The 24,434-nt window shown below is 45.3% G+C and overlaps 1 protein-coding gene across 1 annotated transcript in view; it reads right to left on the bottom strand.

The window, feature by feature from the left end:
- The window catches only part of MED8 (mediator complex subunit 8), a 79,904-nt gene that overhangs the window by 42,403 nt on the left and 13,067 nt on the right, over positions 1-24,434 (bottom strand). The window contains exons 3-4 of the mRNA XM_069642435.1: positions 14,074-14,218; positions 10,610-10,750 (exon numbers count right to left, since the gene is read on the bottom strand). Coding sequence (XP_069498536.1) covers positions 10,610-10,750; positions 14,074-14,218 — 286 coding nt within the window. The remainder of the gene's footprint in view (positions 1-10,609; positions 10,751-14,073; positions 14,219-24,434) is intronic.

The raw sequence follows: 24,434 nt of genomic DNA, 5'->3' as shown, positions 1-24,434 counted from the left end.
GGTGTGTACCATGAGTTGAGGTGGGCTTTGGGTTTGCTTCATCTCATTTTAAGTGGCGCTATTGAGACTAGTGAAGTGGACATCACTTGATTATATTCCTTGACCAATGTGTCAGGCCCCAAATTGTCAGGCAGCGTAATGAGTGTGGGGAGAATCAGAGGGAGTAGGTTGTCATAATGTTCTTTTTATTCCTTGTCGGAATGGGAGGGGCTAGCGATATATAGGCATGGAAATGGATTTCACAGTTGCTAAGGAAAAGGTTACAAGGTGCTGGTCCGTCCACATCTGAGGGGATATGGATGAGATTGAGGCGTTGCAGTTGTAGTCTGCCACCCAGTCAAGTGTTCTTCCTTTGTTATGAGAAGGGTGGCGCACTCTCCGGGCTAAGCCTAGTTCCGTTAAGATATTAGCCACACTCTATGCTTGTGAGTCTTTTAGGGTCTTTGAAGCCTAAGTTCATGTCCCCTAGTAGTAGGACTTGAGAAGATTTTTTTAAGTTGTCAGATAAGGTATTGGAGATATCTTCCTCAAAGGTTCCGATAAGGCCTGGAGGTCTATATATCAGGTGGACTGTGAGAGTCTGGGAGTTGTTTATAGTAAGCGTGGCTGTGAGATTCTCACATGATTTAATGACAAGGGATGGTGCTAGTCTAATTGGAAGATTAGCTTTTGCAATAAGGGCAATACCTCCTCCTCGTGTTTCAATTCACACACTGCTTGATGAAGGGTGACCTTTTGATGGGGACCGCTCAGACTGCCGCTGCAAGCAGATCAGACCAGATGGAAAGCACTGCATGAAAAGCCACAGGATTAACACAACCAGAGATTAGGAAGGTCACAAGCAGTTAACTTCAAAAGTGCAGCCACTGTATGTAAGGATAGTTTCTAGTACTATAAATGATGGCAGAAGTCGTGCCATGGATATGCGACGTTTGACCTTTAGAGAGTCCTGCACATGTCGCTCTGATTTCCAGGATGCCTTCCGTTTGTTACGGTCCCTATCAAAAGGTCAGGCCAGGGAAATAAAAAATCTGGTTGTCTACGGGCAAATTCAGCACGTATAGGTAGGATGTAGTGCATTCAGTAATCTTGTCGGTATCGCAGTATTCAGTATAGCTTCAGCACTAAAGCCTAGAGCAGACGGCCCATTGGGCACAGGAGGTTCATAAATATAGTCATACAGTCTGTGGTACAAGACCAATATATACCAATAGATGCTGTGTGACTGTTAAGGATGTTTTAGCTTCAAGGCAGTTTTGCCTGATGGCTAACAAACTTGAACCAACAAGAATATGGTGTCCAACTTTGCAACAGACGCCCACACAAGTCCAATCTAAATCTTTTACAAGTGCTCTTTGAGAAACTGCATGTATGAAAGTCATTTTGGATAGCCTCTCTCAGCTTGGTCCCTGGTAAAGTGCAGATCCAAATTTTGCACACGAAATAAAGCAGTGCTGGCTGCTGTGACAAGGCCGGTAGCCTGGCTCATCAAGGGAGATGGGAAAGCCGCTCAGCGAGGGGTGGGAGGCCTACCAGCAAGGAACCCAGCGCCTATCCCACCCTTGAGGGGAGAGGTGGCAGAGGGCCCCAAACCATGCCCATTTAACCATGTCAGTCTGTTTTAGCAATACACCTCAGTTTCAGGTCATGGATCCATTGCAGGATGCTTGCTAGTGTTTCGTTTCTTGTAGAGGCACTTCGACCCAAATCACGAAGAATCTTTCAAGCCAGAGCCCCGAACCTGTGCCCTACATAGAAGGCAGAAGCGGAACAAGCACACAGCCGCAAAAGTCATTGCCCACGCTCTGGCACATGAAGAGAAAATGTAGTCGAGACACATGTACGGCTATACACCACTACCGAGCTCAAGTGTGGGGAGAGAGTCTCAGAAAGATGCTGCATCCAGACGCAACCATGCAGGTGCTTCCGGTGGTACCAGCGAGCACGGTCAAGTCTTCGGCCAATCCCTAGACCACATTGGGAAAAAAGGAGAGTTCTTTCCTTTGGTATCTAACCTAAGGGGCACCTGGAATCAGTCCCCTAAACCTGAACGGAAACTATTGCCTGCTTGGGCTACCATTGTTGTTCCACAGTGGACCCACGTGGAGAAAGTGTGAGGGGATTAGACCGCTAATTATAACTTTTCAGAGTAACAACACGCCCCAGGTGGGAAAGACAGGGACAGTTTGGCCAAGAAGAGATGGAATGTGTGGAAGGCGAGATGGAATGCATGCAAACAGAAAGAAGGAAGTGGGAGTTATTCTGAGGACGCCAGAAGCGGACAACCAAGACACCAGCAGAAAATGTATGGAGATGGTGAGGCACTGACTTTGGCATAGACATGGTATCCATTGCTGCTGCAGGAACAGAGTGCCAGGGGACAGGAACACCAGAATCAAGTGCATTGTTTTTAAAGCTGGACCCCAGCTCCAGGAAGATCCTCCGGACTCCCTCGAAGCAGGGCTGACAAGACAGTCACCTCAAAAGAGTGCTGGACCCCAGAAGCAAGGAAAGTCCACAAGGTGTCCAAGAACCACACTGGTGCTATTCGCGAGAAGCTGAAACCGTGAAGTGCTGCTGATCTGAACTTTGCCCATTGTTCCCGCCGACCTTTGAATCGTTGTGCAGGAGTCCTCAGACGTCCTCCCTCTTGTCCCAACGACTGAGGCCCAGGAACAAAGCAATAGGATCTGCCATACTACAACAGGAACAGAAGCCAGCCGGAACCAATTTCTTCAGACCCAAGTTACTGTGAACTAAGGGGTACTAACCTCTTGTTGTGTAGCTTGCTTGCTCTCAGTTGAGACTAGCATTTGCTGCCTTTTGCAGAGCTGCTTGCAGCTTTACCCATCACAAGTCCCCCAGCTTATGACCAAACAGTGAATACTCTTTCTGAAAAACTCTATAACATTGTACTACTACTACTACTGATTTATTGAAACTTAGAGTGTGTATTTTGAAGTATATTAAAGTGTTACATATTTGCTCCCTTCTAAAGAAGGCTAATTTTGAAACGGACTGTGAAATGAATAAATCATTGTTTATCAAGAATCCTTGAGTAGAAGTTTACTTGGATAAACATGGAGAATGTTAAGAAATCTACAACGTTGTGTCAATCTCTCCTTTCTGACCCCTCACAAGGTTTACCATGCTATACAGCGATTATGGCAAACCTTGACCTCGGAAAATGAAGCTACACTCGAGAAGAAATCCCATGATATTTGCTGGCATTCTCTATTCAGACCTTAACTGGGAGTAGCAAAGTGACACTCCCTAGCTTAAGCTGTACAAATTGTGTTTAGCCTAATGATTTGTTCTTAGCATTCTGTTAGGACAGAACGACGCTGTCCCATTTTTGCTGCCGTCACCACTTTATATTTCTCTCCTACTTTTGCTAATTATTCTACTTCCTTCTCTGCATGCTTCCCCTTCTATCCCACCACCGCCCAGATTCAAACTTACATTCCTTGTGATCCAAGAACATGAATGTATTATGTGTGCATTTGTGTCTTATGTTTTCAATGACACCACAATTCTTTGTTTTTTTTGTTTTGATTCGTACTACTGTTAGTAGTTGCATACCCTGCATGCCTGGGGTGGAAACCACCACTTAACAGCCATTTTCTACCTTTGCTTATGCAACCCAGTACAGAATGGTTTTATTTTATAGACTCGGTTTGTTTCTTGTCTTTGGTGTCCAACCTATTTTGTCAACAGGACTAGATATGATATACATCAAGGCATTATTGCAACAATGTTGGGCTGGTAAGGGGAGGTTACGGAATATTAACCAATTTTTGCTTCAAAAACCCATGGCACAGCAATACTCCCTATCCTATGATATACAGTGATTATGTTGCCATGGAAAAGGCCACAAGTTGGTGACGTTTCCCAAAGGAATGCACCCAAAGAAATCACTTTCCCCCAAATATTCTCGGATCAGAGGTAATAATATATAATTATACCCCTCCTAGAATACTTGAGGAAATAATTTTAAGGGGCCAGTAGATAAAAGTCGCCTACCTAGCGACATTTCCACAGCAACATATTCAGATGGAACATTTACCATACTGTTCATCTGTGGGCTTTAATGGTGAATATTAACACATTAATTAATACACATGTATTATTTTATTTGTATTTATTGTATTTGGTTTAAATAAACCTTTGCAACAAAAAAATGTTAAAAAAAAGAAAAAGAAATACATTCATAGTAAAAGCAAACCACCATCATAGTATTCACTTAACCAGAAAAGTGAAACAAATTCAGAGGAAGAACAAAACCCAGAAAAAACATAAAACAGACAAAGCCTTAAAACATCTATGGAATCATAAGAACTAGAACCTAATAAATTAAAATTAAATAAAACCCAATAAGACATGTCTAATTCACCTACCCCCTAGGAGTTAATAAACAAAAACAATTTAACAGAGATGCGATACAGAATCCAGAGGGAGATTCCCAGCAATTACATTACAAGGTTCAAGGAAGACAGGAAGAAAAGAAAAATTGGGATATCCAAATTCAAAACTTTCCTCTGAATAAAGAAATCACTTAGCCCACGACTACTGTGACTCTACAGGTGTAGACTTTTAATAAAACCTGATAAGGTCTTAGACAGGGTTGTATGTAGTACCCTTTGGGTGCACTACAATAACCGCAACCTCCTGGCAACAGGAACCCAACCTTTGGTATAAGTATGAACTACACAGGTTGGTAGTGTGGTCGAGCAGCAAGGCTTATCTTAAGAGGGGTCAATGTGAGCAGTAATGTTGTGACACAGAGTTTCACAATAAAGTTATTCAAATAAACACTTATACTCAAGGTTTCTTGATAAAACAATTATTAATTTATTTCAGGCAGTTATATAAGACTTCTTCAAAAAAAGGGAGCAAAACATAACACCTATAATACACTTCAAAACACACTCTTAGTCTCTCTAAATAAGATTACACCCATTGGGGATGGCACACAGACACTTCCTACGCCCACAGGTGACTCAGATAGGACACTGGACATTGATTTGTCACTGGTACATTATGAGCAACACCGAGTTTGGTGAAAAAGATAGAATAGAGGAATAAAACAAAGGTTAACAAATAAACCATAAACGGGCAGGTACTTTTCAACACCTTACCTTCCAAAGCACAAAGTCAGAGGTAAAGAGGAGTCTCTCATGGAGCCAGGACAGCCAATATTAACTGTACAATATCAAGGGGAGCTTGAGGTCTTCTTTGCAGGTAGGAAAAAAGTCTTTCAAAATGTTTGTAGAAAACAGAACACTTGAAGGGCCACAAGCTGAGAGGCTTGTGAGGGGCAAAGCTTTAGCAACTCTGCAAGGTAACCAAGGCAGGTCTCAACTGGGAGCAAGCCAGGCTACACAATGTTCTTAGACTTTACAGACCTCTTGTTAGAAGAAATGGTTCCAGCTGGCTTCTGTTCATGTACAGCTCTGCAGATCCTGTTCCTGAGCCTCAGTTGTGGGAACTCAAGGTCTGCAAAGGGACGGTTGGCAGCAACAATGGGTGAACTGCAATTCAGCAGTCCTTCAGCGTTTCAGCTCCTCGCGTTTAACAGTAAATAGCAACACCACCGTTCTCGGATACCACTTCAGACTTTCCTTGCTTCTGGGGTCTGACACTGTGTTGAGGCAACTCAGGTTTGGTCAGTCCTGCAATAGGAGTCCGGAGGATCTTCCTAGTGCTCGGGTCCAACTTAAAAGCAATGCACACAGGCTCGTTGGTTCCAGCAGCAACTGCAGTGGAAATACAACCAGCTTCGAGAGGATGTCCAGACGGGCTTACTTTGGAGTCGATTGGTCCCACCAACTCAAGGGAGAAGTCGTCCTTGCAGGGCTTTTCTAGTCGAGGCGAATTCGGACCTTCAGCACAGCAGCAGGGCTTTACCGGGCAATCCAACCGTCCAGGAGTTGCAGCAGGCGTCTCTTCCAAGTTCTTCTTCAGATTCCTTCGTACAGTGTTCGACTGCCTGCCAAGCCAAAAAAGCCTCACCTTTTATTCAGGTTTCTCCCACTCACTCCAGCCTAGCTGTCAATCACACAACCGGACATCCAGCCGGCCAATCACCGTTGGGTGCATTCCTGTCCCCAAGAGGATTAAGCACAGCGAGTTTCAGGCACCTCCTTCACTTCCTGCCCCTGCTAGACATACTGGTGCCAGAGGCGGGTTTCACTCGTGAATCCTGCCAAAGACAAAAACGAACAGAGACCAAAACTTGGGTTGGCTCGAAAAGTAAATCCCAAGAAGGACCTTTCCAACAGAAAATGGGAAAAAAGAAGACTAGGGCCATTTTGACGAAATGGGCACCCATTGGTGTCTTACCGTGGCTGCGAATGCAGCCCGCGGTAAAAACACACAATGGTAGTAAAAAGTAAACTACTGCCACTAGCCATTAATTGTAAAATGTTACATGAGAAACTAAACAAAGGGGATACTAAGTAACCCCTCCAGCAGCCTATGGTAATAAGATGAGTGAGCTGGGTCTAGAAAGTTACAATTTGGTGTCAAAAAGCACTAAGCAGGAAACCCAGCATGGTCCCAGCATTCTGTTGTAGTATGATATTTTTTATTGACGTGAAGTAATTTTTATAGGATTGCTTGATTTTCCTGTCGCATTCTAGTCTAATGCCCTCATCCATACTTCGCTAACGGACGCCTCTAATATCCCTCCTCAGTTATTTTTGCAGAGGCCAAATCCCCATTATAACAATGCGTGTGTCTACCAGGGCCATGGTTATTATTAATCCTAGGAGAAATACCAGAGACTAGGACCCCAACAAGGCTCTGGAACACACTCATTAAAATTGTTACGTTTCCAGTCTAAGGTAGATTTATTGAGGAAATCCCTCAAGTTATGGTTCAGAGTACAGATATTAATCACTGTCCATCTTATTGCAGTTCCTGCCACAGTCGCGATAACATGTGGTTGCAATCTAAATCCTCTGGCTTTCACGGTCAGATCAAAGATGGCCGTTAAGATAGGGTGGTCACTCCAATCATTCCTCAGCACCTTAAATAACACGCATCTGTTAATCAGGAAGTGAGCCAAATAGATGTATTCCAAAATGGAGGTGCTACTTCCCCTATACCAGGTTTGCTAATCAGACTCCTTATAATTTGACACATGCTCCCCACCAGAGGTTGTAATCCTCTACTACCCAGTCCTACAGGCCAAGTTCTCCCCAGTTGTTGCTTCCCAGGGTGTCCAAGAATATCCAAGTCTAGTTCCCATAGGTTTCTCTGTGTTCCACAATCAGCATTCACGTCCCCTACCACTAAAACCCTACCATTTGTGAACTTCCCCAACCACTCGTCAACCTGGCACAGTCTCGCAACAAAGGCATCCACCAATGAGATACCTTTGTGGCAGTATATTAATGATCAAGAACGTCAGAGCCCCACCCCCAGAAGTAAGATCCACCCCTAGTAAGCCAAAAGGCAGATTCTCTATAGTTGTCCCATTTAGACCTAGAGTATTTTCTATTGCAAACAACCAGCCTCCCCAAGGCCTTCCCCCTGTGCTTGCTTTTGCTAATTGGCTAAATATCTTATACCTGTCCAAAGTAGGTGTAGAGGTCAGCCACAGTTGGCCTCTCGTAGATTGGCCAAACATTTAAGATTGGTGAAAAGATGTACATTACCCCAAGAGTGCCAATATTTTATACATAGCAGGACATTTTTCCACTCAGCGCCTTGACATTTATGTTCATTACGGGACCAATTTCTTCCACAAGGAGGAGATCATTGTAGCCCAATATATTTCTTTGCTGTCAGCTTTTCCATTCCCACTGCCCGAACCCACACTCTCATTCCCAACCACACTTCTCTGCATATTATTTTTGTCAGGCCCCCCCACCCCTCCCCTTCCATTTTCCTCAACTTCCACGCCTAGGTTTAATAACCCATCACTTTGTGTGAAGATCAATTCCTTCACTAAAGAAGAGTTCAGATATACAAGGCAGGAGTCAAGCTGATCTCCATCGAGGAAAGCCACTCTTAATATGAGATGAACCGATCGGAGCCTGTTATGGTATTTCTGCAGATATCGACAAGATGTTAGACCTACTCAGGCAAAATTGATAATCCAGGCCCAATACACTACTCATTTTGATATTGGTTTGTTGTTACCCCGAACATCATGTCCCACCATTCAACAAGGTGTCCCCACTTACTCGGTTTTCAATGGCACCAAAATCAAATGGGATCTCCCGCGCAGTTCCTCCTCCCCTCCCCCCCGACACAAGGAGTCCACCCCCAGTTTTTACTGCCGGAGCAGCCGAGGAAGATGAACCCACACATGGGCCCCAGATAGATTCAATTTGACCAAAGATGGCAGCTTCTGGGCAGCCTACCTCGAACCCCCTCCTAAACAGAAGGGGTGCCATGCTGTTCCCACCTTCCCTTGGGCCACCCCATGTGCCTACCAGTTACCATTTCAAGACCCAGGAGGAGCATCGCCCCCGCCATTACCGTTGTTCATTGTGGGTTGTGCTGGGGGAATAGGATCGCTCTGCTCAGAGCTTAAAAATACTTCATTTTGGAGAGGCAGAGGATTAATTTCAGTTTGAGCTTCGGAGTCAACAGGCAAAGCTTTAGGTAATCCCCTCCATAGCTGAGCTACCATGCTAAATAAGAGGAGATAACCTTGAGAAATTAAGATATATGCCCTGCTCTAATGCTAAGAACATGATTTCTACGTGGCAACAGTTTCCGTTTTACCAATTTCTTAGCATTAATTTTTTGAGCTAGAGGAGTATCATCAACAGGTGCCACCTGAGTCAGCACATCACCTCCCGGGTGAGGTAAGCCACTCCCCACCTTGGTCACGATCATTACTTTGATCTGTATTAGAGCAAGGCACATTTGGACCCTTCCCGAAGGAGCTAGTTGCAATCGGCTCCCCCTACGCCCTGACAAGATAGTGGGGCAGTGGCAATTCCATCACCAGCTTGTCATTAGATATTTCAATGATTTCCACAGAGCCTCCAATAACAATAGGGTTTAGTGACCACCACCCCCCCCCCCCCAAGGTCCACCCTCCACCCCCCCCTTAGTCCCGCATCATAAATCAAGTCCAAGATCTTCCAATTTACTAGTCGGATCCACCAGCATTACATTAGTGTGTTTTAACTCCACCCACATATTGTCATACAGCAAAACAAGAGAGCTTAGGACCATGTTCAGTGCGGAAACCGTCAGGTTTGTCAAGGGTATTCACTCATCGATTTCCCTCAGAGTATGGTGAAGTGTTGGGGAATCACTCTGAGCACCAAATGCCCCTGTTCCATCAAATTGGGGTTGGGCATGACATTCTTGGTCATGTCCAGAGCTACACATGTCTATCAGGTTTGTTAGTGCCGTGGGCGAGACATGTAGAGAGGCATCACATTTGAAGGTAACCAGGTTTTCAAGTCATTGACTCCGGTTCTTATGCACTCACGACAGGCGGGTAGTCTGGGCTTTGCACCCAGACCGCTGTTCCTCGCCCCTCTGTCATCGGGGAACCAGCTCACGTGCACCTTCCACTGAACCAACTCCAGACCAAGGGAATACGTCACATCACCTTTCTTACTTAGGTAAGCACCCGCTTATTTCAGTCTCTCTGGTTGTACTGTGCTTATTTGGTGCTAATCAAAGCTTTCCTTTGCAGCAGCCTTGGGGTCATCAACGCTCCGCAGTTCCGGGCTTCGAGGATCACCCACCTGTGGCCTCAATGACTGCATAGGGAGTATTTTTATATTCTCTCTCTGCGATACTTGTGGACAGAGGTTTCATACTCTTCACGACAATCAAGAAACCTGACAAAAGTGCCCTTTGATGTGCATTATCTAGTATTCCTAAGTACTCGACCGTAAACGTTGGAAGTATTTAAAGTGTTTCTGGTGTAAATATAATACACCATTCGTATTTGTATTCTGCTGCATGTAAAGACTTCGATTCCTCTCTGAACTGGCTTTAGCTAGGGTTGCGTGTTTGGACTTAAGACTTGCTGTGCGAAGAAACCCTCTCTAGAACCTTGAATCAAGCTAATGTTACACTAATTAACTGTGTTCCTACCTTGAACTGTTACAAACCGCAGGGGTGCATAATAACTGATAATACGATAACATTGTCTTTTCCCTTTCTAACATTGCTACAAATGTAACCGCAAACAAACACAAAAATGAAAGTGTCCTTTGAAATGTATACTCAAGTATTCCGAAGTGTTCTAGTGTAAACATCTAAAGTATTTAAAGTGATTCTGGTGGCTATATAATAAAAATATGTTATATAAATTATAACATTAACAGTTTTTGGTGTGCATGTCTAACTAAGGTACAGTGTACTTATCTACAGCTCACATCTTCCTCTTAAGATAAGCCTGACTGCTCTGTACTCTACCAAGGTCCTGAGTTAGTACAGACTGATGCTAAGAGTTGGGGGATCTACAAACCACTGGGATAGCTTACTAAAGTCTCACTACCAGTAGGACTTTAAGAATGTGGTGTTGGTGGAGTTTTTACTAATGACAAACCTAGACCATGAGTGCCTGTTTCGAGCAATGGGGGTACAGAGTCTGCACCCATTTCGATGCAACTGTAAATCCTACCTGGGCCACATCTGGAGTTAAGCGAGCTGCCTCTGTGCTCAGCATCTTCTCTTGTTCTTCCACCTCTGGATCTGGTTTAGTTCTCAAGTGGTCCGGGACAACCTCATGGCTGAAAACAGGGACCCGGCCCTCAGTCAAACGCTGAAATCATAAACAACACATGAGGGTATTTATTGAGCATGGACGGGAAGGTCTTCAAAGTATATCATTGAAAAACATTTTACTTGGAAGTTGTACTTCAGAAAATCACTTGAAATAGAAAGAATGCATATTATAAACTGTAAAATGTCCATAAAAATGCCAGACCACAATATTAACAGGTATTCAGCACAATTTCAAGTAGAATATGCAAGTACATGTAATGAGTTACGTGGGTTTTTGCCAAATTTGGTAATAAACTTGTAAGGGGTCAAGTCCGTCGGGCACGCCTGGTGACAGTAAAACTACAGCTATGACCAGAATGCCGACAAAGCTGCATATGGGCAACCTTAAGGCTGGCAATGATGGCTGTTAATACAGAATTCCTATTTTGAGTTATAAAGTGCCCCTCGTCGTTTTGCTTTGCCCCAAATTTCTTTTTGGATCACTGACTTATTTATGGTGGCCATAAGGGACTGCTCCCGAAGCCCTCTGCCATTGGAACCCTTTTCTCCTTTAATTAAGTAATATGATCTTAGACCTCCCAGAAGGCTCTCAAGGGACCCATTTTTGCCGTACAGTGCTTATATACCCTACATTGGTTTTAGGGAGAAGGCAGGTGCCAGCTGTATTTTTGCCTCATCTTGGTTGCAAGACAAACCTTTTTGTTGCCCACTGGGGTACGAACATGGTTAAGTGCTGCTCTCGGCAATTGTGTTTTTAGGGCTTTGTTTGTTTCGGGCAAACATCGGGTGGGTCTAAAAGGTCCATTCGGACAACATGGACCCTTTGTGAACCCATATGGCAGTCACCATGTTGCTTTTCTACTGGTTTAGAGCATTGTAGGTCTCTGGAGTTCCTCTCATCCTATGGGTGTGTCTGGGCTGAGTGGGAGTCCGGATGCCCAACCGGAATGGCCAGCCAGCCAATTCCTTTCTAGCCCACCTTTGCTATTTGTGGGCTGGGTTTTGCAGCCCCTTCTAGCACTGGTACTTAATGCTTTGTCCCGTCTAAGCTCTGTCCTCTGGGAACTTAGAAGCAGGTTTGCTGATCTGCTAGAGGCATTGGCAGCATTTTTACCACTGGTGCTGCCGTTTTAATGGCTATATGCAGTGGTTTGGGCATTTCCCGGTTGGGCGTTTCTGCATGTAGATTTCCAAGTCATGATTCCTGCGTCCTCCTGCTGAGTCCGCTTCAGTGTTGAGTGAAGACTTCTTTGCCAGGACCTTCCCCATGAGGGTCTTCAGCCTTGCTGCGAGTAACTGCCTTATATAGCTTATAAGGGTTACTGGGCCGCACTACCCACCTGAACTGCTCCTTGGATCTCCGTTGGTCGCCTCTATCCATTATCCTCAGGCTTGGATCGTTTTCTCAAGGATTGTCATCCTCCTTTGACCACCGAGTCACCGGCGTACGTCTTCATTGGTTCCTTCAGCTTCCACGAGTCTTCCTTCCCAGTATTGTCACTGCTGGCTTAGGAGGTTCTATCGTCAGAAGGTCCATTCTTTTCTTTTGTGGAGAGGGAGTAGGTTCTTCATTGACTCCGGGTTCACGCCAGATGCTGTAACACTCGCATGAAAAAGAAGCCCTGTAATTGCTGCGTTTCACCTGGCTTGCTTTTTCTTCTAAACTTCCACTGCGAGTAGCTACTTCTGCGTCCTGGGGTGGGCCATTATTCAACATAAAGGTCCTCAGGGGTCTCTTTGGTCCAGGAGTCGAGGTTCCTTAAGAGAGAGTCCCTACCACATGTCCCACTCACTGATAGTAGGAGGAGTCCTTCTTTGCTGCATCTACAATTGGCCTCCTAATTGGGGCCTCAAGTCCTCCCACTGCCAAATCTGCATATGTAAGGTAAAACAAAGACTTCACTTCACCCATACACTCCGATGGCCTACTGACTTTGTCCCACTGACTTCTATGGAACGTTCTACTTACCCTGGAACTCTTCTATTGTGGCTTTGGGGGCCTTTACCTACCCCTAGACATTTTCCATGAACCCACAAGGTGGCCTAAGCCAAGAACGATTATTACTTACCTGGTAAATATAATGCATTGTTAAAGTTGTGCTCTTCTCTTCTGTTACTTTAAAGTCAAAGCTGACTGGGTGGGACGTGCACTGGTAATGGTTTCTAAAATGTATCCTGTTTTTGGATGCGGTTGGCTGAATCTCAGAATAGTTCCTCACCTTCCAACAATATTTTTAGTTGTGATGTGTGCATTTATATTATTAAAATGATATGCCCTAGAGGGCCATAATTATTAAGTGCCATTATGATTATTTTACCTGTGGGATAAAATGTCGGGGTCCCTTTTCTCATTATAGGTCATGTACCCATCTGCGATGGTGGACCCACATTAAAGTATACAGTAGAGGAGAGCTCTTAGAGACATTACTACTTTCATACATATACTGTGTATTATGTACCACGTGCTTATTTGAACTAATAAGGGTCTCCAGGAGTAACATAAAACATTAACATATTGTTCAGTATATCAGGGTGGTGGTCGTTGATATAAGCGTGTGGACTAATTGTACCTTTAAGTCTGCCTACTACCCCTCTGCTAAGAGCTAAAACCTGTCGCTCTGCCTCGTTGCTCTGCCTTTAAGAGAGGTCCGGCTTCCCTTTTTGGCTGCGCGTTGCAGGTAAGTGGCGGTACAGCCTTCAGCAGGGAGTTGTGAAAAACCTGCCTTAGCAATGGGGTGCCCATAGGAAGGTTCCATGACCAGGGGCCCCTGAATGAAGGATGCACAGGTGAACCCACATGTGAGCAGCAGACAGTTGTGGTGGCGTAATCTTTAAATGCATTTTGCACACCAAGCCCTTGGGTATTGAAGCGGAGGCCCAAGGATATGGAAAATACTGCCAGGCACTGAAGAAATGGCGTGTGGGTGCAGAGGTGAGTTTGGAGATGCTACTGGGTACAGGAAGCCAATCAGATATACTGACTGCACATGAATTCCTGGGGGAAAGAAGGGTGAATCTAGTAGTGTGCAGAGGTTAGCAGACTCCCAGAGGAGAATCTTTAAAGTGGGGAAGGCACCACACTGCTGGTCCTTCAGGACAGGCCAGTGAGGCTATAGACGGACGAGGGTCCCATTGAGGAGAACGTCTGTGGTGGTCCAGCCCAGGGAGTCACACTACTGAGCATGCACCACACTTCAGTTGTGAGCAGAAGTGTTCAAACTCCTGCTCCAGTGAGGAATAAGGTCCCAGGAGCTTCTATTGGTGCACAACAGGCTGCAGGGAAGGGGTTCCAGCAGAACAGAGGGAGAAAAAGCCTAAAGCTTGATTACATTGCACGCACACACACACACACACACTTACCATGATCTCCTCGTCGCGGTCAGGGGACAGGATCAGTGGGATGATGACCTGGTTCCTCAGCAGTGGAGTCTTATCATTTTTCAGCACCTTATTCAGGGTGCTGAGCTGTCCAGAAAGGAGAGCAAAGCTATCCAGCACCGAAGGCCTGTGGAGAGAAACGGGGGGACGGGGCAAGGTCAACAATCAGCAAGTGCCTCTATATGCAATATAATTGCGGGTATTGGGACTATAGTGATAAGTGGCAATACAAAAGGAAATGCACTATCTGTACTTGGGAGTTAGAGAAACGAGCCAATTGATTGCAGAAGGAAATAAAAGTTGGTAGACAGTGGACATTTATGAATTTAATATATTACTAGTGTAGTTTGTCAGGTTGTAAGAGCATTTCTATTTAACAAAGCGTAAACAATGCCCAACACCACAACCTCTTACTTTAAATGCAAGCTACTCACCGCAGCAGAAACTTAAAGGGCCCTGAGAAGATGGGAGCACTGGAAAGGAAGAGTGTCGAACTCAATCAAGGACACGTTGCAGCCATTTGCCTTTAATCGAGAGCAGGTGGGAGAAGTGTGTCACAGAAGCAAATGGAATGAGCCAAGAGATGGAACGTAAACCTCAAACAATTAACGGGCCTGGCACTCAATGCGCTCCTCAGCATCATAAATGCCCCGGTTGGCCCGTTCTAAAATAGTTATCTTATACTGCGGCCCCACTGTCTATACTGTCTATGCCCCTCTGACTGTGTGCCATTAACATGAACTGCCTCTCGCACCCCATTGACCAGGGCCCCTTGGACTGTGTGACCTAACTGCATTTCATGCCACTCGTACTCTATGTACCTCTTATTACATCATGTGCCCCAATTACACTGTCTGCCTCATGCAACGTCTGTATACCGGTAGCCTCCAGCATTGTATGCCCTCGCCAGCATCCCTGCACTGCATGCTCCCAACTCCTGCCTTCTACCAGGCATCCAGGCTTGGGGCATACACCCGCCAGTTCTTACCAAGCACCCTGCCACAGCCTCACCAATGTATTCCCCAAGGGACTCACTAGATTCACCTGCCCATCAGAAAGCACACCTCTCCGCCCTCACAAGAGACTTCCTGCTCTTACTAGTGCTTACCACTGCCTCCTTCATGAACCTCCTCACCCAATCAATCATGGTAGTCTCCAACTCAAGCTCCCCCTCCTACACCCCACCCAACGTCCACAGAGGTCAAATCCCTCCATTGGAACACTTCCACCACACTTTGCCCCCTGGCTCACCCAGCATCCAGGCTCACCAGGCTTAGGTCCCGCACTGCAACACTTTGACTGCCTTGCCTTCCCATTTCCAGAAGGAACCTCAAGCTGGGCTCCCGCACTCACCACACCTATGCAAACAACACTCATCCAATATTGTAGACACCCACTCCTCACAAATAAAGTCACCCCCACACCTCTCCAATTGCCTCCAGCACTCACCCTCGAAACCTAACGGAGATCAACTCAACAAGCCCTCCCCCCTGAGAGCCCACCTCACTCCATCCACCAACATGCCTCCCGCGTCAACCAGTGCTAAAAAGAACTGTTCACCATCTGCTCTTAAATGTGCCCTATTAGACGTACGCTCTCTCTCAGCCCATGCGCTGGAAATTAAAACCTTATCATCACGCAAGACCTAGACCTACTGGCAATCACTGAGACATGGCTCCACGAGGCGTCCGGTCCAGCCATTGCCCTAGTCATCCTGGACGGATAGTACATTCTCCGCCAAGATAGATCGACATCCAAAGAAGGAGGCGAAGCACTCATCACCAGAGATGCATTGTCCATCAGATTCTGCAACCACCACTGGGAAGGGAGCTCCGACCTTCTCTCCGCCAAACTATCACTGTCCCCCAACTGTACCATCAATATCCACCTATTGTACCGGCCCCCTGGCACAACTCCAGAGTTCCAAAGACAGCTACTTCACATTCTGGGAAACAACCTCAAAGGCTCCTCCAAATCCATCCTACTCAGACACCTTAATCTAGGCCTAAACAATCCTAAGGACAAAGCAGCCACAGCCCTAGCCAAAGAACTAAAAGATTTAGGATTCCTACAAATAAATCACTAGCCATCCCCACAGCAAAGGTCGCACCCTCGACTGGATCGCAGCCCACAACTGCTCTACAGCACTCATCTCCAGCTCTGCTCACCCATGGCCAGACCATAACTGCATCCAATTTTCCATCCCTGCCATTCCAACCAGTAAAGCTCTCACCTATGCACCTCTATGCTAACACCCAACCAGAGCTATCAACACCATAGCCCCAATTGATCCAAAAAAGTAAAAAAATCCATGTACACCAACTCTTGGTTCATGGATGAACTACTTACCCTACGCACACAAACACAACGCCCTCACCAACTGGCAATCCAATCCTAGCGCTTCCACCAAGGAAGAATTTAGAAAGAATGCCTCCCAAGCCATATTCAAAGCTAAGTCAAAATCCCTCAACCTTAGGATTTCCAAGGCCAACTCACAATCTAAGGAAATGAGATCTTTAAAAATGGAACACATCACACCCTCCGCCAGCCCCGATGAAATCATTAAGGATGAAGCATGGTGCCAGCATACAGGATACTATGCTCAACAAAATTGAATTAATTCAAGAGAAAATACAAGCTCAATTCGAAGCCCTACCAAAGATCGACCACCCTCTCCCGCCAAGTTTCCCATCCCAGCCCCCCTTGCCCCTTCTTCTCATTTCAGGACATCTCTGAATCTGAAGTCCTTGAACTCCTCCAACAGCTTAAACCAACATGCAAAGGAGACATCTGTCCTCCCAACATCATCAAAGAATGTGCCGACACCTTGGCTCCCCTCATCACGGCTTTCATGCAGGTCTCCTTCAAAACCTGTACTGTCCCATCTAGCCTCAAAGAAGCTTGGGTCCGCCCTCTTCTAAAACAAAATGTCCCTAGATCCCGCCTCCCTAACAACTACCGCCCCATTACCAATGTCCCTTTCCCCCTCAAAATCTTCGATAAAGCAGCCCATAACTAGATCTAACATTTCCTAGAAGCCAACCCTATCCTCGATAAAAGGCAATCAGGTTTCCGTAAAGGCCACTCCACTGAAACCACCCTTGTGGTCCTGAAAAAAATATAATAATAAAATAACCACAATCATGGACAAAGGCAAACAGTCACTCCTCCTACTCCTGGACCTCTCGGGCGTTTCTGACCTTGTGGATCACAAAACCCTCACCTCACACCTCACTCATGCTGCTCACTTCACCAATATAGCCTCCTCATGGATCACATCTTTCCTTGAATGCAGAACCATGAATATCTGTTCAGACCAGGCAAATGCAGCTTCTTCCACCACCATCGAATGCAGAGTTCCCCAAGGTTCCTGCACAGCCCCCACCTTATATAACCTGTTCACTAAACCGCTCTTTGACAGACTAGACTCTTGGCATAGCTTATACCAACTATGAAGATACACACTACGGGAGGAGCAGCCCTTTCCGAAATTCAGAACCAACTACATCAACCTGCTAAGGTCGGCCAATGATTAGCCCATTGGTGCACTCTTATCCTCACTCAACCCTAGCACATACACATCAGTATCCTGTTCTCCCTTGATTCTATGGACCGCCTCACTCTGCCCACCCAGCCGATGAGCTAACGTCCATCTAGTGCCTGTACATATATTGTCTTTATTGTATTTTGTATAAATTTTGCATGTACTTTGTGTGCAAATTGTAATTGCCTCCTATCTGTGATATATTGTATTTTGTACATAGTATGCAACTATTGACCTTACCCTGTAACTTAAGCTTCGCATTTTCTGTACTGCTGCGCCCGTCTACCTTCGGGTCTGGTGCGCATTAGAAGTGAATAAAACTAACAAACACAGGTCCTCTCACCCCTCTCAGGCATTAACAGGACACTGCAGCCCTCCTCCAAATCTACACTACAATCCAAGCTTGGATTGCAGCAAACGGGCTGTGTCTCAACGGTGATAAAACTGAGATCATCATCATCATGGGGAATAAAGAAACACTAATGAAACTTAGCCAACAATACTGCAACTTCACTATCGACGGCTCCATCATCCCAGTATCCCCAGCAGTCAAGACACTTGGGGTCTTCATAGACTCCACATTGTCCATGACTCGGTAGGTCAGTGCTATCACCTCGGCATCCGCAAACACCACTAAGCTCATAGATGCAGTCAAACCTTTCCTCTCCAACCAGAACTGGCCATCAATTGGGAGAGCTACCATTGGAACTAAATAAGATTATTGCAACGCTCTCCTAGTTGGAACCTCCAATAAAAAAACTGAATAGACTCTCTCAGAGCAGCCCTAGCAATACTCAAAAGAGACCACATCACGCAGGCCAGGCAAGATGTCCACTGGCTTCCTGTAAGGGAGAGAATCACCTTCAAGACTCTCACTCTAACACAAATGCTTAAGCCTCTCTGCCCCTCCCTACCTATCTGAAACAGTATCCAGAGACACCTCATCTCGCCCAAAAAGAACCTGCCACGGCAATAAACTGTGCATCTCTCCTATCAAAAGAGTCGAAGCAGGCGGGATTGGCTTCCCACATCTAGCACCGAAACTGTGGACAGCCTACCCAACTCAGTCAGAGCCAAGACCTCCCACAAAGCCTTCCGGAAAAAGCTCAAACTCAACTCTCTTTAACACCCCTCCCATGACCCCCTACTCCTATCCTCTCTCTGCTCTGCAACTAGGTACGTACAGTGACTTCTCCTCCATCTCATATGATTATGATGTCTATAACAGCGCCACGATGCCCCTGGGCTGATGCACGCTTTATAAAGGTCAATAATAAATAAATAAAATGCCTCCCTCGCAGAAGGATCTCCCTGGACACCATCAAGACTGGTCTCATTTCACCTCTTTTGAAAAAAACCAACCCTAGCTGCAGATGACCTGGCCAACTACAGGCAATTACGAACCTCCGGATTATTGCCAAAAAATGCCTGAATCAAACAACTCCACCTCCTAAATGACCATCAGTCAGGGTCCCACCAAAAGTGCAGCATCGAGACAGCCACCATACAAATGGTGGAGGATGCTCTACAAATCATGAATAAGGGAGACTCATGCCTCCTCATCCTCCTTATTCTTTCAGCTGCATTCAACACCGTCGACCAATGCATTCTTCTCTCCCTCCTTGCAGACAGGATGGGATTTTCTGGCACTGTTCTGAATTGGTTTACCTCCTACCTCTCAGGCAGACACAAGGCTGTCCAGATTATCTTGTTTCGTTCTAACCGATTTCAGGTCTCTTCCGAGTTCCCCAAAGCTCCATCCTCTCACCAATCCTTTTTAAAACTTGACATGGAGACTCTGAGCCCTCTCCTCAAAGATCCAAATATAGCCATCCACCTATACGCAGACGATACTCGGTTGTAAACGAGAGTGAAAAGTGCGTAGGACAACATTCTATTCCACGGTTACCTAGCCATCATTCAGTCCTGGATGTCAACTGCCTATCTCAAACTAAACCCATCCAAGACTGAATTTGTCCTCATCGGTCTGCCCACTAAAACACAACGTGTCCAACAACGGCTCAATGATATGCGCCTAGAAGAATTTGTTGCACACTCTTCAGCAAAATCCTGAGGCTTCACCATTGACAGCAATCGGCCCTTCCAGAAACACACAGCCAAAAAGGCCCAAATAGCCTGGCTCAGAATCTCTACCCTTTGAGAAATCAAACCCTTCATCCCGCCACAGGACTTCTGGACTGTAATGTATGCCCTTCTGGTCTCGCACATCGAAGGAGTAAATGCTCTCCCGACAGGGTTCCCAGCGGCTCATTTGGCTCCCCTAAAGGCAGTCCACAACGCTGCAGCACGTCTTATTACGGGAGCACAGAACTTTGACCAAATTGCCCCATCCTATGCAAACTACATTGGCTTCCACTCTAAGCCAGGATACTGTTCAAGACTGCATGTATCATATCCAAAGCAGTCATGAGTAGCACACCAGCATATCTGGCGGCTAAGCCCCACATATTTGGTGGCACACACTGCTCGTACAGAAAATCGACCAACTGGCGTGAGTCACAACTAGCCGGCAAAAAGGACAAGCAAACAATCTTTCTCTTGTCATGCACCCACCCTCTGAAACTCGATCCCAGGGTCGGCTCGGAATGCACCTACAATTCTCCAATTTTGCAAGTCTCCCAAAACATGGCTCTTTCAACACCACCTGACCATGGATAAATTCCAATGGACGCACAAACCGGCGCACATACCTCCCAGTACTACACTACTGTAAAAGATGGCAGCCCAAATGTTGGCTACCCATATTCTGTACAGCACTCTGCTTCTCTTGAGCTATGTCCGCGCTTTAAACAATAAAAAAAGGGAAATAGGGAAAGCAGCCTAAGCAAGTAAGTGCTCGGAAGAAAAGACAGTGAATGAAAGAAATCGGGCACGACCACTACGCACATCCAAATGGGAGATGTCACCACTATGAAGGAGTGATATTTCTAAAGCATTTCATGCCACACACTTGTTATCTGAACTGGAAGGTGACCTGGCTGCCTGTTGAGGTGGATTTCCAGAACCAACCCGCAGTAAGTGTTCCGAGAGGCCGGGCCAGTAAGTGAACACTGTATTTGACACAAAGTGTAGCCAAACTATCAATGGAAGTTATACAGAGCGTTATGGTAGATGTGACGAATCCTAGGAGATCGTCCCTGCTCCCCGAGGGGGAAGGCCCTTTCTGTGAGGCCAGGGAGGTGAGGCAGCTAGCCGATAGCCCCCTTGGGTGTGGTATTCAGCGGGTGCATCTCATTTGGAGGGAGTTCCCCTCGGGTACAGGGAGGGCATCAGGAGCCAACGCGGCATAATACACCTTCACCCACCTTCACCCCCTCCCCCTCATCTTCTTTGCCTTTCCAAGAAATTAATACTGGTATTCAGAGTTGCTTGAAGTCCTTCTTAAAAGTATATGGTTACTTACCTTAAATAGCTGCTGCTCTTCTCAAATTGTAACACTGGGTTCTGCCTCCCTTGAAACTGCTTAGAGCATTGCCAAAATAGTCATAGGGTCAATTACTTACCTTCAATAACATTGTGTTCTGCTTAAAGTGTAATGGCATTTTGCTTTCCCTTGTTTGCTTAGTGCTTTCTACAACAGTTACTGTGTGTTGACACTCGTCATGGGAGTAGCTTAAGCCATCTTTCAGGAGCTGGTTGTATTCTCGTTGTCTGCAAGGTTCAGCACTCTGGTGAGGGATCTTTTCAGATTTGATTCATGTCTCTGTGAGGTCCAGCAGGATGCCCACAAGGTTTCAGCAAGATTCAGAATTCGGAAAATGGCTCGAGGTTCAAGGGTATTGTGGTACTGCAGCCCTGCAAGGCTGCAGCACGTTATGGGATGGCTCAAAATACAGTTCTTCTTGAGTCCATTTAGTCTCACCAGGTTCTGGGTCGGGCTTGTCGTTTTCAAATCCGCAGGTCGATTGGAAGGAAGGGTAACAGCAGGCTCCAGTTACACAGCAGGCTCTCCGGTCGCTAGAAATCGCCTCAGCTGCATTTCCTTAATCATCCTCTTTGGCTTCGGTTCCAGTGTTCCACTCCCTCTCCAGCTTCCAGGATCAGACTTTTATGAAGGAATCCAGCCAAACAGCCATGCAACATTCAAACCTGGGGGGTTGGCAGTCCTTTCAGGACAGCCAGCCTCCCAGTTTGAAATGGATTCTTGCAGTAAGGCTGAACTGAAAGATAAAGGGCTGCAGAGGTTTGGTGTCCTCCCTCACTTCCTGTCTTTACTGACACTCTGGTGCCTGGGCGAACTTGACCGAGGTCACCCTCTAAAGATTTGAACACAAAGGATTTTCCCCATCTTACCACCCTGGATGTCAGGAGGGTGAAGGGGGGGGTGAGGGGGGGGGGCGGGGGGGGGGAAGTACAAGGAAGCACCAGGAATACTAAAATGGCAAAAAAAAGAGGGCAGGGGCTATTTTGGTAAAATAAGCACCCATGTGTGCCTTTACCGTGGGCCGTTTTCACAGCCCCGGTAAAGGAGTACCAAATTAATAAAGAGGTTCACCGTCACCAACCATTAAAGGTAGGTTTATCCTTGTATCATAAATGTTACATTTAGAATGAGAAAGGGGATACCCAGTATCTCCCCAGCACGCCCCATTAGGTGGGGGAGGGGGCTGGTCTCACCTAATAAAATGTAAAATGGATCCAAATATCCTTTATACCCTTGGGAACTGTAGTTCTCACAAGGCTGGCCAGAGGAAGTTACAAAGGAAGCCCCAAGGGCAACCCAGCAACCATAAAAATGTATATACCAAACGTTGTCAAAGAGGATCAAATTAAAAAGACTATGGAGAGTCTTAAAAATTACACCCATAAAAAGAGTAAAGATTCTGCGAGTGTGGAAAAAGGTTCCCCCTCACTGAGGTAAAGGGAAGAATAATCCACCAGTAAAGTAAAGTGTTGCGGGGTTGACACAGGTCAGGAAGATTCATCATTGCTATGACAATGTTACCCAATAGGTTGACACAGGTCAGGAAAATGTATCCTAAATATGAAAAGCTTGCCCAACATAATTCCCCTAGACAACTTAGGGCCGGGATGTGGGAGAGCGGCAGGGGGAGAGAGGGTGGGTTGCAAGCTGGTGTGTATTCCTACTATGGGTACGGTTTTCTAGATGTGTTTGACAGGGCTCATCTCCCAATGACATGGGCGGAAGGCGGTTACTGGCTTCAAAGCACATGCTTGAACCTCTGCCTACCTAGATAGAACTTATTTTGTTGGGGCTCAGTGCGCAAGATATTTGGAAGTGGGAGTATTTGACTTCCCATTTTTAAAATTTGGGAGTCAAATAATATATATATATTTTTTTTTTTATGGAGAACAAATGTAAGTCCAATTCCCAATAGGAGTATTTTATAAGCGGGTAAAAATATATGTTTTTAACTGGAAGAAATATTTTTGTCATTTCTTTGCATCTAATCATGCATACACATTAAAAAGGTATGCGTTTACTTTTTTTGGACTGGCAGCTCCAGTAATATACAAAACGTCCAGGTCCAATTGGCCCCTTATGTTCAGCTTTTACGCAATTCCTTGGCGAGCCAGTGGTTGATATTTTTTATATTGTTTTCTAAATTTGCTGGGCAGCATTTGTTGGTTTTAAGCTTGAAGCTGATCAAGCTATAAATTAAATATAGTAATGTTGTCTTTAAATTAAAAAAAAGGCAAAAACCAAATAGCTTGCGCCCTCAGCTCAGTTTATTTTTCACTTAGAGATCCAATTTTTTGTGCCCTCTACACGTGTTTCACTGTCTTAGGTTTCAGACAGATCTTCAGGAGGGAAGAACTAAGAAATGAATTCCATATTTGTTCGTTATACAATTGTTTTTCAAAATTGGATCTAAAAAATAAAGAAAAAAACAAAACCTTTTCAGCATAATGTCCTTTTGTATGAGTTGCAGACACTAATATAAAGCTTATATACTCACTTACAATTTTCTCTCAATCTTGTTCATTTGATTTGAACATCTTAATTTCTATGAGGTAGTTCCAATTTGAAAATTGCACACTCTGGGCTAGGAAAAGATGGACACTTCAATTAGCTAATGTTGTGCGGCTTGCCCCTAATCAATCAATGCCAAATATCTAATCAGATCCTAAGCTTACCTTAATTTTTGGTAGATATTTTCAAATTCTGCTCTTCAGCGTTCTTCTTATGGCCTGATAACCTGATGTATCCGTTGGTTTTCCTGCCGTTCTTTATATGGTCGGTGTAGCGGTCATGTGATAGCTTCAATCACCTGACCGCTCCTCCTTTCTTGAGAATGAGATTAATTCATGCAGCACTTTCTAACTTCGTTTCGTTTTCACTCACGCTAGCAAACGTGTGAGCATAATGGATCCTATGGCTAATTTCAATTCACGTGATATGCTGCGTTGCGTGATCACGTTTGGGCGCCATTTTGGTTTGGGAAAGGTGCTCTATTTTACTAACTATTTTTGTTCCTAGTCATGACTGCTACATAAGAAAATATTGTCGCTAATGACATAATGTCCTTTTACTGATAAGGACATTTTTAGTAGTGATATACTACTTCCATCTTTTACTTATCTGTAATTCAGACGATTGTTACGAGTTATATATTAAGTGTTTACAACCCACATTAACAATTTATATTTACAATTTACATATACAGATTAAAGGCTGAACAATACATAATCATTATAGCAGGTGTATTAATTCATTGTCCGAATTGAGTCCTGTATGGCAACTGTCCAAATTGCAGATCCAAAATGCTTCTCTTAACCTCAGCATTTTTTCCAAATTTCCTCCCCTTTGTGGTTT

This window comes from Ambystoma mexicanum, chromosome 1q, assembly GCF_040938575.1.
Source record: "Ambystoma mexicanum isolate Mex_15411 chromosome 1q, UKY_AmexF1_1, whole genome shotgun sequence".
Taxonomy (NCBI): Eukaryota; Metazoa; Chordata; class Amphibia; order Caudata; family Ambystomatidae; genus Ambystoma; species Ambystoma mexicanum.
The sequence above is the reverse complement of the archived record's forward strand: the minus strand, read 5'-3'. Positions and strand labels throughout refer to the sequence as shown.